At 30.0% G+C, this 16,099-nt stretch overlaps 1 protein-coding gene across 6 annotated transcripts; it reads left to right on the top strand.

Moving 5' to 3' along the window:
• Nucleotides 1-1,859: 1,859 nt before the first annotated feature.
• LOC114943268 (FYVE, RhoGEF and PH domain-containing protein 2) lies at nt 1,860-14,930 on the top strand. Of its 6 annotated transcripts, none has more exons than XM_085489979.1 (8): nt 1,860-2,163; nt 2,382-2,539; nt 9,052-9,519; nt 11,220-11,935; nt 12,032-12,237; nt 12,336-12,701; nt 13,089-13,534; nt 13,842-14,930. In XM_085489979.1, exons 3-8 carry the CDS (start codon nt 9,053-9,055, stop codon nt 13,945-13,947), a joined length of 2,307 nt encoding a protein of 768 aa, XP_085346105.1. In that variant the 5' UTR covers nt 1,860-2,163; nt 2,382-2,539; nt 9,052; the 3' UTR covers nt 13,948-14,930. The 6 variants fall into 6 exon arrangements, with proteins under 6 accessions (XP_085346105.1, XP_085346103.1, XP_085346107.1 ...); XM_085489981.1 differs by lacking the exons at nt 1,860-2,163; nt 2,382-2,539 and adding exons at nt 2,546-2,745; nt 2,899-2,987; XM_085489976.1 differs by lacking the exons at nt 1,860-2,163; nt 2,382-2,539 and adding an exon at nt 3,919-4,201 and having other exon boundaries at nt 9,052-9,122; nt 9,201-9,519.
• The last annotated feature ends 1,169 nt before the right edge of the window (nt 14,931-16,099 follow it).

Raw genomic sequence — 16,099 nt, 5'->3', positions numbered from 1 at the left:
GCCAAAAAAATAAAATAGATGCTATAAATAATAACTTTATAAATTTATATTTTTCTACGATATGCTAAATTAAAATACAAAAAAATAATTTAAGCAAATAATATCTTATTCAGTACACAATAATTGTATATGAAATTTTCAAGCAAGTTTTTTAGCATACGATTATTGCTTGATCATTTGTTTATTATTTTATTTATCCTTTCAGTATTTTTATCAAAAATATATTTTATTCTTCCCAATAAAAAATATTTTTTACTTAAAATATGTTTACTTTATGATTAGCTAGTTTTTAAATAATATATATTATTTTCATGCATCTAGTAGTCTAAATGAATTAAATTTAAATAATATTATAGTTGTGTGTATGTGGCGTGTGTGACATAAACGATACATTGTTTTCAAAATCTATTTAGAAAGATTGTAACCGAAGAATGTATTTTATGTATTTTTGTGTATCTTATACATATATATACTAAAAACTATAGCAATCTCATTACTAATACAAAATATTGTACATGAAGTTTTTAACCAACTGTGCAGATAGTGAAATTTTAAATAACAAAAAGCGCGAAATATATCTTTAGATTTTTTAAATATTTTTACAAAAAATGTAATATAAAGATTTTATTTTATTTTTTTTACCTGCATCGTTTATTATTATTATTATTAGTTATTATTTTTACATCAATGTTTGCTAAATTTTGTGTACAATAGATCGCTAATCTCGTTATTAATTACAGATAAGATTCTTCAAAAAATCCACAAGTGGAATTAAATTTTTACGTTGACTGCAGGGAAAATTTGGAGAATATCCTTCAAATAGCATCAATGTTCTATGATATTCACTGTGAAAAATATTCAGAGAGAATATCCTGTTGAATTTTTCATATTCTTTCAAGATTTGTAAGGAATAGCAAATGAGCGCCTTAGGCTATGTTTAGAAAATCATCGATATATTTTGTAAAATCATACATATATACGGATATCTATAATACGTCATTCTCAAATGCTCATAATTACTGCATCTATAACTAAATCTGAATATAATTTTAAAATATTTTAAATGCTATTTCAAGGATAAATTTAAATCATGTAATATTTAACATTTTTTTATTATATATGAATAATATAATGTATAACAATCAAATGTACATATTTAGTGATTATCTAGTACATAACCTAGATCGATGGATATTTTTATAGGACATTTATAAATAAAATATATGCATATATTAATATATATTTCTAAATTAAATTAAATATCTTTATATAACCAACAATAAGTAAAGTATAGTCATTACAATGTTCATCAACTTATATAAATAATTGCAAAAAAAGTTCAAAACATTTTACAAATGGACTAAAGATACCCTGAATATAATATTCAGGATGATCCTAAAAATATTTTTTGCTGCCATTATAATCGATTGTCGGTATTATCGCATCTCTCTTGAACTCTCTAAACTGATGGTACTTGCTTTTCATTCACATGTATGCACTTGTGTCGACTTTTGTTAACTTGCGTGAAATCAAGTTAATAACCTTGATACGATGAATGAAAATCTACGCTTGATCATATTGAACTCACCATCTAAGCAGATGAGTTACTCGAAGTTGACTTGTGTCATCGACAAAAAACCATATAAATGTAATGGAAAGCAGCAAGGATACTAAGAGTGAGGCTGTGTCAACTTGTGAACCACGTGTTTCCATTAAATGGAAAGCATCCTGTATCAACTTACATCGTACCAACTTCTTATAGAATGTAGAACAAATGTTGCTTCCCATTTACATCAAAACTCAGATAAATCTCACTTTTGTTTCTTTTTAACATGGATGTTAAAAAAAGACAGAAGTGAGATTTATCTGAATTTGTATGTAAATAGAAAGCAACTAAAGATATAAAACAATGCTTGTGCCAACTTGTGTTGCTAAATAGAAGGCACCCCATATTACCATTGGAAGAGTCGAAAGAAGCTCTTCCCTTCCCGACATAACCTAATCAAACTGCGAAGAAGTCTTCCAGCTGCATGTCGCGCGTCGTTAGCGTCGCAACAGAAGGCCTAATATCGACGCGTATCTCATAGCCCAACAGACGAATCTGCGCAAATTGTAGTATCTGATCATTAGTATAGCAATATAGTGTATATCGTCTTGCCACAAGTGTGTTGAATGATATAACCCGACATTCGTTTGTTCCGCTGTTCTTCTCTTTCTAACTCGACTCACTCGAACGTATTACTATTGGGGGTTCACTGTTAGACTTTACGTCGCTGACCTCATATATATATATATATATATATATATATATATATATATATATACATATATGTATACAGTGTCATGATGCAGTGCGCGGCAATCAACCGTTTATTTCGCAGTGCGGCCATGAATGCCGATGATTATATCGAGCTCTGAGTTTGGGAAAGATCGTCCTCACTTAGTCTCGCCTTCTCGCTCTAGCTGATCATTATGATCGCGCTGATCCGCGTGCGCCTGTTGCTGTTCTGCTACACTATAAGTGATCCCGAGACAAGAGGTAACGACCAGTGTTCGAGTGAATTTTTCCTGTCTCTTCTCGTTCCTGATCTAATTTCCTGGTTTCCGCTTTTTCTCCTGCGAAATATTAATGACGCAGATTCTGCGTTTTGCTTCCGAGTACAGAAAAGTGCAGAAAAGTGCAATCGCGTATCTGCATCGCGCGCTTGTCGACAAAACGAAGGGCGTAGTACCCTACCTGACGAAGTATGTATATGCTCCTGTCGATGTTTGTTCTTTGATTAAGAGCAGGCAATACTTTCTGAGATATTCTATATGTCGCCGAAGTTGATAGAAGAGCAATTGACAAGATAACCAATTGTCCGAGATAACCTTTTTAACTCTTTGTGATTATTACAGGTAAATGAGTAATACACACAGGGTGTTTTGCCAAAAGTGACCAGTGGTAGACGTCACCCGCGATATTTAAAGTCAATAAAATTCTTATAGTATGTAAAATATTTATATTAAATCATACATTGTTGTATTCATTTCAAAATAGTGCTACAGCAATTATATCAAAATATCCACATTGCATTATTAAAAAATTATGCACCTCTCGTTCGTCAACACAGATATAGCTTTTGTAAGCAACCACTGTGCTCACAGTAAAGTTTAGTTTGAACTATTTAATTTAATAGAGGAAAAAGTGGTAATGTGGCCCTTGCTGATATATTAGCCTCCTCTCTTATCAAATTAACTAATAACGCCAATCAAAATTTGTTTAGCGTATTACATAAAACTTAGAATAGTGGCAATTAAACGCTCTTAAATGTTGTTGTCTGACAATTCGTTTGTCATTAGTTGACTTCTCGGTACACACAAGTAAAATTTTCGTGTCGAAAGTTTTTTTATAAACTATTGAAAAAACGAGTTCTAGATGAGATATTAAAATTAAAAAACATTCCATCTTGAATATATTCAAGATAAAATCATGATATTTTTGCTTATTTGTTATTATTGCTTTTTTTATACAAACATGATGCTGTTTCTAATACGGCCCCCTTTCTCCGGGATAGATATTTTTATTTTATTATTTTATTCATTTAACAATTGATTAGTTATTTGTTTAATTAATGCGCGGAAACAGAAGAAGAGTTTGCAATTTTTATCGCTAACTTATTTTTAATAATGAATTATTGTTATGTAGATTTTTTGAGTTTATATATTGACAGTATTAAAAATTTAATTTTTTTTCAAAGAGAGTAATTCTTTAGTCGCTAAATGTTGATTTTATACCGAATTTAAATATAATTTTTGGTTCGTACATTTATGGTCACCAAGATGTCATATTACCTGCATATTATTTCATTTCGTCATATTAGAGTGTTTCTGAAAAGTATGTTTTTTCCAAATTATTTAATATTTAATTCAAAATATAGTATCGCTAACCAATGAAATAGAACCTAACCTTATGATATGTATTAATAATTGATTCCAAAATGTCTCATGATTTTTTTATTACATAAAAACAAAATGAACGACCATCTTCTCCTCTCTCTCTCTCTCTCTCTCTCTCTCTCTATATATATATATATATATATATATATATATATTTGGTTTATCTTTAAAGATAAAAGGGGATGGCCACTTTTGATGCGACATGCTGTATATGTTGTTTGATTTGCCTATCTATCGATTTCATGTTAACTAGTTACCAAATGTAAGTCTATTGAATTTATAGTTTTGGAGAGAATGACATTTTCTTGAAATCTTTAGCTTTTTTAATGCTATTATAGATCTGTTTGTTTTAATTATACTTTCTTTTAAATAAACTTGGCAAAATTGATTTCGACGTAACTCGCAATTTTATTCAATACTTTCACGACGTTTCGATCATTTGTTTGTGGTCCTTATCAAGTGAGAATTCCATCAATTAAAATGAGATTAACGCAACATAAAACCGATCTTATATAAAATTAATAGTTAAAAGAGGAACACGTCCCATCGCTATGATGTTTCGTCAACGATGTCGTTGGAATTCTCACTTGATAAGAACCACAACCAAATGGTCGAAACGTCGTGAAAGTATTGAATAAAACTGCTAGTTACGTCGAAATCAATTTTGCCAAGTTTATTTTCACCACTAGCGTCCAATATTAATTTTGATTGATCTTTCTTTTAAATACTTGCTATTTTTAAAATAAAGTATTGAAAGAAACCAAATGTTGAAAATACAGATATATATAGAACAAACCTATTAGACTTTAATCACAGATACCTTTTTTTAGCTCTCTCTCTCTCTTTCTTTTTTCTAAATTGCTTGCTTTGCTTGCAGTCCTCTAAATTAAATTACTTTATAGACTACAAAATTAAATTTTGATGCATATTAACAACAAAAGAACTGTCAAATATTAATATAAACGTCGGATTAATTTTATAATAAAATAATTCAAATATCAATAGAAAAAGATATAATTTGCAAAATTATTATACTTTATTTAAATCTAACATTTTTTGGCTGCTAAATAAATTTATCTTATTTTTGAACGTTTTATTTTAATAAAGGATAATAAATAATTATTAGCTTAAATATTTTGTCTAATTAGAAAATATCTAAAAAATAAATGATTAAATATACTTTAAGTATAATTATATTTAACACTGCTTTAAAATGATGCTTTCCGTTCTATTCGGCGACAATTTTGTACTTTGTATCTACTATGCTCTTATAAATAAATGTAGATAAGTCGCTACAGACATAATTATAAATGGGACGCAAAGTGTAAAAAGCGGAAAGCCGCAAGAGCCTTATAAAATTTAAATCTTAATTTGAAAATAATTACATATAATAATAATATATTCACTCTGTTAATTTAACGTTGTTTCATAATAATAATAATAATAATAATAGTTTATATGGCATACTTAACATTACAAAATAATGAATTTAGTCATAATCGACATTTGTCAATAAGTTTAGCTCATTATTTAATGAAAAAACATGAGTTTTATGAAAGTTTATCAATTAAAAAATGCAATGCAGCAAAGATGTGTAATTTATTTCTTTTTAAAGTTGAAAGAAATAATGTCGTTTTTATAAATTGTTGAATTTATATTTTTAGAAAAAGGTAAGAATCTTCTCTCGACCGTACTGGCAAATATTATTTATTCAATCACAACATTTCGACCCTTCTTTGAGTCCTTATCAAGTGATCTAGATATACATAGACAAATATTAATACAATAAAAAACAAAATTACTTCACTAACAATATTACAAAATGATAAAAAGAAGCGAAACATACTTGTAAAAATAAAAATAAAATTATAATTTTAAGATGTCAAGAACGAACATAGTGTCGGTTTGACAACACGTCAAGACTCTTAGACGAGTTACTGGAGACTAAACGATCTTTATTATTTTGTCGTAGATATTACTTAGATTGTCGGTATCCTTTTGTAAATTAATAGCGTTATTATTTTTCTTAATAAAAAACATTTCAACGATTTCTCTTTTTCTTACGTGTTTTTCATTATGCAAAATAACAGACGAAGTCCAGTCAAAATCGTGATCAAATTCAATTTTATGTTTGCTGATAACTGATAAATTACTCGAATGCATTTTGATGTTGCTGAAATGTTCTTTTACACGTGTACATAGATGTCTCTTTGTTTGTCCGATGTATGACACGTTGCAATCATTACAATTAATTTTGTAAACTACTTCAGTCTTTTTATCTGTAGGCAGTCTATCCTTGCCGAGTGTAATTAAATGATTCGGTTTTTTAGGAACATTATGAACAACATTAAATCCGATATTTTTAAAAATTCGATCGATATCGCCTAAGCTATTAACATAAGGTAGTGAAATGAAAGGAGACTTATCAACAATATTTCGCTCATTACTCGATTCATTCATGTTTCTGTGTTTTAAAAAATTAATCCTTTTATTAACCCAACGATCAATTACATGTTTAGGAAAGCAGTTATTAAATAAAATCTGTTTCACGATATTAATATTCTCGTCGTGAAACTGGTCATTAGATAAGAGAATCGCGTGATCTACAAGATTAAAAATTGTGTTCATTTTATATTTAAAAGGGTGATTGGACAAGAAATTCATATATCTGTTCGAACACGTTTCCTTTCTGTACCAATTTGTTACAAGCTTTCCATTTGACCGAGAGATCGTTGTATTCAAAAAATTAATACATCCGTCTGATTCCGTCTCATATGTGATTGTTTTTTATTGTATTAATCTCTGTCTATGTATATCTAGATCACTTGATAAGGACTCAAAGAAGGGTCGAAACGTTGTGATTGAATAAATAATATTTGCCAGTACGGTCGAGAGAAGATTCTTACCTTTTTTTAAATTCTGTCTGGCGATTCTCAAATAACTACGTTTTTATTTTATATTTTTAGATTGTTTTTAATAAAAAATTCAAAAAAAATATTTTCTAAAGTATAATTTACATACTATAGTTAAATAAATTAATTTTTAATAAATCAATATTAAATAAATTTTTCTTATCTCTTCTTATACATATATTTTTTGAATGTTTACAATATGCTTCACGCATGCGCAATTTAAAGCAGATTTTGTCGTGATTTACATGCTTTAATCATCTAAACAGAACGAATCTTTGAGAATTCTTTCTATCGTATCGCAAAAATTAAGAAATCTAACGCATTTAAAATTGAGACGTGCATCAGATAGAATTATCGTATATTGATGTGTGTTGCAAGCATGCACATATATACAATGATATGTGTGTGCATTTGTTCCGAAGCTCGCCGAGTGTCAATTAATGATGCTAACGTGACGCAAGCGTTCTCACTTGCACGCTCGGCTAGAGCCAGCACGTTAATTTTAGCGTAATGGATCTACATAAGAGAAATGTACATTTTTAAATAGCTTCTCCAGAGAAATCTATCACGTTCGTGTTATTCCGAAGCCGCCAGATCGATGATGAAAATAACTTCCTCTTTCTCGCTTTCTTTTTCTCTCATTCTAAATCTGTAGGTAAATCCAGTGATGTATGAATAGAGTGGAAAGAATTATTAATTAATATAATGGATATAATTAAATTAATATAATTAAAAGTAGGAATATTAAAAATTTTGAAATGATTAAGATAGAGGATTTAGAGGAAATTATTATGAGATTACCAAAAAATGCACATATTTTAGATTTAAAGGACTATGATTATATGTTAAAAAAAATATAAAAAAGATAAAATTTCTTAAATAGAATAGGTAATTTTATTGCTATATACATAAGACAATCATAACTCTTCACTTTGAATATTTTGCTGTTAGTTAGTGTGGAAGAAACATAAGCTAAATTATGTAAAATCGGGTCATGAGAGTCATATTGCAATGTGTGACAGACGTATTTAAAAAAGCATATGTGAACACTACATTTTATGCATAAGATAGAAACTATATTATAATACATATATGTATATTTTTTAAGATTTTAAAGAACTTGCTATGAAAACAAGAAATTAAGAAATTGGTTAAATAAGAAAAATAGTGAGAAATGAAGAGAAACGCGACGAGGACATTGCAATACAATATCGTAAAACACACACAAGAGTATTTTTTTTATGAAAAAGTGAAAATTTATAATACCGCAGCTGAGATAAAATTCATGTGAAGAATTAAGTCGTTTAACCTTTTGCCTTACGAATTTTCGCATCATTGCGCGCCAGATTGACTATTTAACTTCTATGTTGAAATAGTGTACGCTAACATATCCGCTAGATAAGCGTCCTGTTTTCCATCCTGTATACGTACGCCATTTGATCAAATGCAATAATATATGTTGTTACAAAAGAGGAAATTAACTAGTATTATGTGCATACATTTAGCGACTACACAGGTCAAACTTGCGTGACAGTTAAATGTATAGTGCGTCCAATCACGAGTCACACTCGTGTTTTTTAGTTTGGTAATCGAGTATCTCACTGCGAATTTTAAAAGCATATATTACAATTAATTTAATAAATTTTAATAAATCAGATTTGTCTTATAAGTAGCTTAAAAAGTTAATAAAACTCAATCAATCAATTATCTCTTGCTCTCTGCGCGCTCTCTTTTCCTCTTATTTTCGATGATGAAATCATAGATCCATCGAATAAAGATATCCAGTAATGTTTTGCATCGAAAAGGTCATGTGAAATTTGAAGTAATATTAATAGCCTGTGCTGCATGAACATGTGTGCTTTATGGTTACTAAGAAAAATATTCAACTTTATCTCAAGCGAGCTTATATGTCAAAATTGCTCATAAGAATCGTTTATTGTTAAAGTTGAAATACAAATTGGCAGAATGCCTGTAACAATTTATAAATATTTATAATTGTCGAAAGAACTTGCAATCTTACCAGAATAAACTTAACCTATATTTATAAATAATACATATCTTTAATTTGTAACTGTCTATGATATGTGCAATTCTCTCTCTCTTTCTCTCTCTCTCTATACATACCCCAATTATATTATTATACCTACGTGCAAATTATGCGATAATTGACTACAATTAGCAACGTTATATATGGTTATAGGATGCAACGAAGTCAGTTGAGGGACATTTCATCCTGGATGACACGTCTATTTCCGGAACCTGGAGACGAAAGTAATCGGCTAATTGAAGGGTTCAAAATGTTTGGTTTAAAAACCACCTCACCCACTAGCACGTTTTACACTGATCTAGAGATTTCGGAGGATAAGGAGGAACTTCAACCGGAGGAAGAGGAACATTCCAAGGCGCCACATTTATCGGAGCAACAGAGCACCACCAGCGAAAATGGGAACTCACAAGATTCGGACACAACAGCAAGTGTCGAGCAACAATACATCAGACATTCCTTCCATAGGATCGCCAGCTTCGGCGGCTTTCCGCGATTTCAGCCCTTCGTCATGTCCGCTTCCACGCCCGCTGAATGCATAGATATCACGAGGCACGAGGAAGCTTCAACAGAAACGTCCTATATTAAAATGTCACATAGTGTTTTAGAATATAGAAGTAGCAGGTGAGTCTATATTGAGTATACCTTTTGATACAGCGAATCCTAACTGCACACATATCCCGAAGATGTTCAGAGAACATTCTAAGGATATAAGAGCTAATTAAGTTCTATACTAGAAATATATTTGTGAAAAGATTTATAACATATAATATTAAATATTAGGCAGAAATAAATTTGTTCGTACGTTTCGGTTGTCTTTTTCAACCTTCTTCAGCGCATCAATTAAAAATTACGGATTAGTAGAAATTAACAATAAATTATTCATCACTGTCATTATAATAAAAATATACGGAGTCAAGTTATATTCTAACACACGAGATCAACGCATTTATAAAGTAAGAGCATTTTTAGTATATATTCTATTCCTCAAAACGTCATTATATGTAATTGTCGCGAAACAGATCTCTCGCTAATTGTTCTGTTAGGAGGTCGGTTGCGAATCTCAATAACAGCCATTGTTAATGTGTCTATAAAATCATAAGTATACGAAAAATTAACATTGAAGATAAGTAAATTAATAAAAATGGACTTACAGCTAAATCGAGTAAGATATTATATTGTGACGTAGAGGCTTTCAGATGTTGATTGCTCGAGGTTACAATAACAAATGATTTTTATCTCTCAAAGAGACAACCACACAACTCAGAAAATAGTTAGTTGTTTATGTTTTTTAACTTTCAAATCTTAGGTAGTCTATGTATTATATCGTCATAAATTACTGGCAAACCATCAATATCTGTTTTTAAATTAAGACTGTTATTTTGCCTTTTTATAAATATCATTTCTGAAATGAATCTTTTGTTATATTGTGATTCTTTGTCAAGTATTTTTACATGGTCTCAACAAAATTCATGATTATGTTTTAATCTATGGTCAGTGATTACAGATTTTTTTACGTTTCTGTGTATATTAGATCGATGTTCAGATATTCTAGTAGAGTCTGACCAACATACGATGCATTGCACTCTTTACAGTCTATCTTATATATCACATTGGTGTTTGAAACCTTAGGAATAGGATCTTTGTGTACTTTGATATATTCAATTTGTTAAGACTATAAAAAGAGAGTTTAACATTCATATCATTAATGATGTTTCTATATTGTTCAGTGAGTGTCGGTAAAAATGGGATGCAAAAATACGAGACTTTTACATTTTGGTCATTCTTGTTTGTAAGAATATTTCGTTTTTCTATTAAATGTTTTAGTCTTTGATGAATAATTTATTGTTAATTTCTACTAATCTGTAATTTTTAATTGATGCGCTAAAGAAGGTTGAAAAAGACAACCGAAACGTACGAACGAATTTATTTCTGTTAAATCTTTTCATAAATATATTTCTAGTATAGAACTTAATTAGCTCTTATCGCCTTTTTATTTGTAGATTAAAAGTTTCTAAAGAGCTGTTACAAATTATATTCATTCTAAGGATGTTCGAATGTCCTCTGAATATCCTCTGGATATCCTCTGAATGTCTTTCGAATATGGTGTGCTATTAGGGTGTAATGTAGCTTTGATACAACAAACTCTAACAGCACACATATACTGAAGACGTTCAGAGAACATCCTGAGGAATGTCCTCTGGACATCTTCTGAATATTTTTGGGATATGTTGTGCTACCTGGGAGGGAAAACACTGTAAATATATATATATATTTGACTTGAAAATGTTTAAAGCATTTATTTAAAAAAAAAATAATTACAGGTATGTAGCTTCAGAGAGGAGGTCTCACCAATATACATTAGATACATATGCAGTAAGCGAATCCGAAAGCGAGGAAGAGTCAGAAGAAACGAGATCTTCAGAGACCGACTCTGCCATAGTGGCGGACCATACGGACGAATCGATATCTCAGTCTAAAGTGCTTACGAAGAAAGATTCCCCTGATTCGAAGCGTAAGAAAGCGTTGCACGTGGCGCAAGAACTGCTAGGAACAGAGAAAAATTACGTGAACGTTCTGCATCTGATCGACCAAGTGTTTCAATTCAGGGTCGATCAAGAGAACAGAGCACATCCGATGTTTCCTCCAGAAACTGTCCAACACATGTTTTCCAATATTAAATCCATTTATAAATTTCACAATGATTTTCTATTACCGCAACTCGAAGAGAGAATGCAATGTTGGAATTCGAATCCGAAAATCGGTGATATAATGAAAAATTTCGCGCCATTCCTCAAAATGTATACAGAATATGTAAAAAACTTTGATTACGCCATGAATCTGATAAGCACGCTGCAAAACAAAGTGCCCAAATTTGCTGCGATTATTAACGAGATACAAAAGCTCGATGAATGCGCTAAATTGTCACTAGCTCATCACATGTTGAGTCCAATACAGAGGCTACCGCGATATGAATTGCTTCTTAAGGATTATTTACGAAATCTCACTGAGGATAATCCAGATTATGAAGATACAAAGAGTGAGTAAATTTATGTTTTATGTAATTACATATTTCTAACATATTTAGGTAAATTATAATTTTGTAATTCAAAAAATTGTATGTTAAAAATTTCAGAAGCTCTAGAATTGGTATCCACTGCAGCGAATCATACGAACGAGGCGATGAAAAAAATCGATAAATTTAAGAAACTCTTAGAAATCCAAGAGAGTATATATGATGCAACTGATCTAGTCAGTGCGACTCGCGAATTAGTAAAAGAAGGACGTATAGTGAAAATTTCAGCACGTAGTGGCGATCATCAAGAGAGACATCTATTTTTGGTAATAATTAATTATATTCACAAAATATACGTGAAATTATTTTTCCTCTTTTTTGTTTTTTAATTTGTTAAATAAATGTTTTATTATCTTTTTTTCAGTTTAGCGATTTATTACTACTCTGTTCAATAAGACTGATACCCGGTCCTATGTACCGATTAAGAGCCAAATTTATGGTGGAAAATTTACAAGTAGTTGAAGGAGACAATCTAGAAACAGCAAATACTTTTTACATAAGGGACGAAAATAAAAGCGTTGAATTGTATACACATGCCGCCGCGGAAAAAGCAGCGTGGTTGGACGCTATGTTCCAAACGATGCAAGAGATTATGAGACGCAAGGCCAGTCTGAAAACTGGTAGTGTTAAGACTTCTTTAGTTAAAGCTGACGATGTAACTAGGTGCATGGTTTGCGAAGTTATTTTTTCTGAGATGAAACGAAAGCACAACTGTCGGGCTTGTGGAATAGTAAGTATTGTATATACATAAAAGTGTTATATCGCTTTCATTATTTAATCCTTAACTGGTATCGTCAAATTCACTGACTTAACTGGTATAGTGGGATCATTTGAGACTCCAACATAAAATATTTTCTCATTAGTAGGATATTATATTTTTATGATTATTTATTTGATTAAATGAAACAATACACTCTTCCAAAAACATCAATCAATTATATCAGTCATTTATTGATGTGTCGTTAATAATTACACAACTTTTCTAAAATCACTATAAGAAAATTAACCCTAGTTTTTACACCTCTTGGATCATTTTTGACCCCACGATACCAGTTAAGGGTTAATAATAATAAAATAATTAAAAATCTATAATCTATAATGCGTTCTTTCTTTCCAGGTGGTTTGTAGTAAATGCTCAAATCAGAAATTATTATTTGAAGACAATAAGAATATGAGAGTATGCAGATTATGCCATGCCGCGCTAACCCAACCACTTACCAAATCGCCATCTTCACCCTCTGGACCGGTGCCAAGTTTGCTACAGGTATCAGCGAGCGCGCCATCAGTATTATCTGGATATTTATTACTGAAAACGCAGGCCAGTAAACCCTGGACAAAACGATGGTTCGCATTACACGTCGATTTTGTTCTGTATTCGTTCAAATCGGAATCGGAGAGCATGGCCATGACAGCGACCCCTATGCCAGGCTTCATGATCACCGAAGGTACAAAACTCCCCGACGAGGATCCTTTGAACATAAAAGATCGGATAAGAGCGTTCAAGATGCATCACTCTAGGAAATATTACTATTTCCAAGCCTCCTCACAGAAGGATAAAGAAAAGTGAGTACAGAAATTAGATATTTGTTTAGGTTAAGTTGTCCTATTTTAAAAGTGACAGTCAAATATATCAAAATGACGAGTTTTAGAAAGTTATAATTAATTAAAAATAAATAAATTAGTTTTAGAAAAAAATGTATCAGGCAAAAATTGTAAGGTTTCGAGGAGAACATAACATCATAATCTAAAATTGTTCTTGAAATGACTTTTTTCAGTCATTTAGAGGTCAACCTAATTTTCTAAAATATGCATATAATACGAGATTTTTGCAAATGAAAAAATAATATATGCGATATTATGTGATTTTTAGATGGATGTACACGTTAGAGTTGGCTACGAAAGCTGAACTACCTCATTCTACGCAGGTGGGAAACGAAAACGCACAAGAAAGTCAATCGATGAACGATGTACAATGAATATTCGTACCTTTTTATCTACCAAACTAGCCAATTTTTTATTATTGTACTCGTAAATGAAATTGACAGCAATGTAAGATAATCGTTAGTTAATTAGCTAAATTTAAAATGATGTTAACTTGTGTTTTATATATATATTGTTATCAATGGTATACATTACAAGAGAGAAATCGAGTCAATAGCGGCCGCTGCCGAAAAACGCTTGTTGTTTTGTATAATATAATGTTCTGTTATAGTATATTTATAAATATATATGTCGTTCGATCACGATACGCTGTGACGACTGTAATTTACTGTAATGGAAGTCGATAATCGCAATGTTTGAGAAGTTAATTACACGCTTCAGTGATAATATGCTATTTGAACTATGAAAAAATCGATTTTTTTAATTATTTAAACGCGCAGTTCTATAATTTTATCAATAAACTTATTTCGACGTATTTTGAAATTTCGTAGTCGCTTTAAATATCTTTAAACATAGTTCCTACTAATTATGAATACTAGAAAAATTGCAATTTCTATTGTATACTATGTTTGCATACAAAAGTGTATTTGAATGCCTAAATATCCTATACACATTTATTACGTTTCTTGAATTGTATATAGAGGCTGTCAGTTGAGTATTAAATATGTGAATAGCATTAGTGCCACTTGAGATAACTTTTTTATTCATTTTATAGCAAAGAGTAATTTAAAAGGATTGTGATTAACGTCACTATTAACATCATTAATAGAATAAATCTCTGTCGTGAAAATTTAAAACGTTTTTAAATCATCATAGACACTTGTATATCTATCTCATATACACATATTTAAAAGAAAAGAAAATTACTACATATCTCTTTTTGTTAATAAATTTTTTATAACTTGTACACAATTGGAATCCGATATCGAGTTCCAAAGATTTGTAAAATTTTTTATTCGTTGTCTCTGTTTTCGATGGAATAAAGTATTGCGGATTAATAAAGTCTTTAGAATTGTGATTTGTGTTGTGTTTATACATATATACATCAAAGCATCTCTTCTTTATTATTAACCCATTACCTTGCGATCCAGAGGTGAGAATATATATAATAAATATACTTGCAAAAAATAGGCTACCACACTTTAGCACAATTTTTTGACATCTTTGATTTGCGATAACGTAGTAGAAATTCATCGTTTATGAATCAAAGCTTAAATTAAAGCTTGAACATTTCTCTTAATTCAAAAAATCAATATTGAATTACAAAAAATCTACTATAAAAAAAATTCTGTAGACCTGAAAAGTTTGCGTTTCGAGTCGATATGTATCGTGTAAATAATTGTTTATTAATTTTGCGATTGAGTGGTTTTGATTATATTTTTTCAATTAGACAGGAAAATAGAAATTAAGCGTCTTAAAATTATATACAAATAGAAATTCGGAAATTAAAATTATGTACGTAACAGAAATTCAGAGAATTAATATTATGTATATAATAGAAATATTGAAGTCCGCTCTTGCATTTTTAATTATTGTCAATCATTAAAACAATAATTAAATTTTTTTTAAATTTAGGAACCCATTTTAGTTTTAATAGAGAATCACATTTTGAGACAACAAGTTGGGATACTATACATGACATTCGTGTAAACGTATAGCTTACATTCGTGTAAACGTATATCTGTCAAATCGTGAAGAGCCGAAACTCAAATTACGAGAACCAAGAACGTTTCATCATAATAAATAATTAACCCCACGCGAATGAATACTTAGGGGAAAAAAAAGACTGACTACCGAAGCGAATTAAATGTTATGTGCATACGTCTACCCCTAATTGTCGACTTCGCAGAAATCTTATGATCTCGAAAAAATTACGAGATCGCACTATTACTCAGAGAGGAATTTAACTTTCCCTTCAGGATAATTTTTGATTAAAAAATTGTTAATGATGTTTTTTAACTTATGATTTCTTACTGAGTATTTATTTAAAAAAATATAAACTTGAAAAAATCTGTATCATAATGATTTAATAAATATATTTATAATATTTACCATAATAATTACCGTAAATATTTTCTAATATTTATGATCTATTGAATCTAAGACTCCAAAAATATTTATAAAATATTTATAATAGATATTTATAAAATGTTAAAATAATTATTATAAATATTCTATAAATATTCT

Source organism: Nylanderia fulva, unplaced genomic scaffold (genome assembly GCF_048542155.1).
Source record: "Nylanderia fulva isolate GAGA-0341 unplaced genomic scaffold, ASM4854215v1 Scaffold93, whole genome shotgun sequence".
Classification (NCBI taxonomy): domain Eukaryota; kingdom Metazoa; phylum Arthropoda; class Insecta; order Hymenoptera; family Formicidae; genus Nylanderia; species Nylanderia fulva.
This window is presented reverse-complemented; position numbering and strand designations above follow the sequence as displayed.

What these genes read in the sequence shown, in the direction of transcription:
- LOC114943268 (XM_085489975.1), top strand. Translation starts at nt 4,122, where the DNA reads ATGGCCACTTTTGATGCGACATGCTGTATATGTTGTTTGATTTGCCTA. An exon ending in TTAGAATATAGAAGTAGCAG is followed by an intron (nt 9,520 to 11,219) that starts GTGAGTCTATAT and finishes AAATAATTACAG; the next exon opens with GTATGTAGCTTCAGAGAGGA. An exon ending in TCACAGAAGGATAAAGAAAA is followed by an intron (nt 13,535 to 13,841) that starts GTGAGTACAGAA and finishes TGTGATTTTTAG; the next exon opens with ATGGATGTACACGTTAGAGT.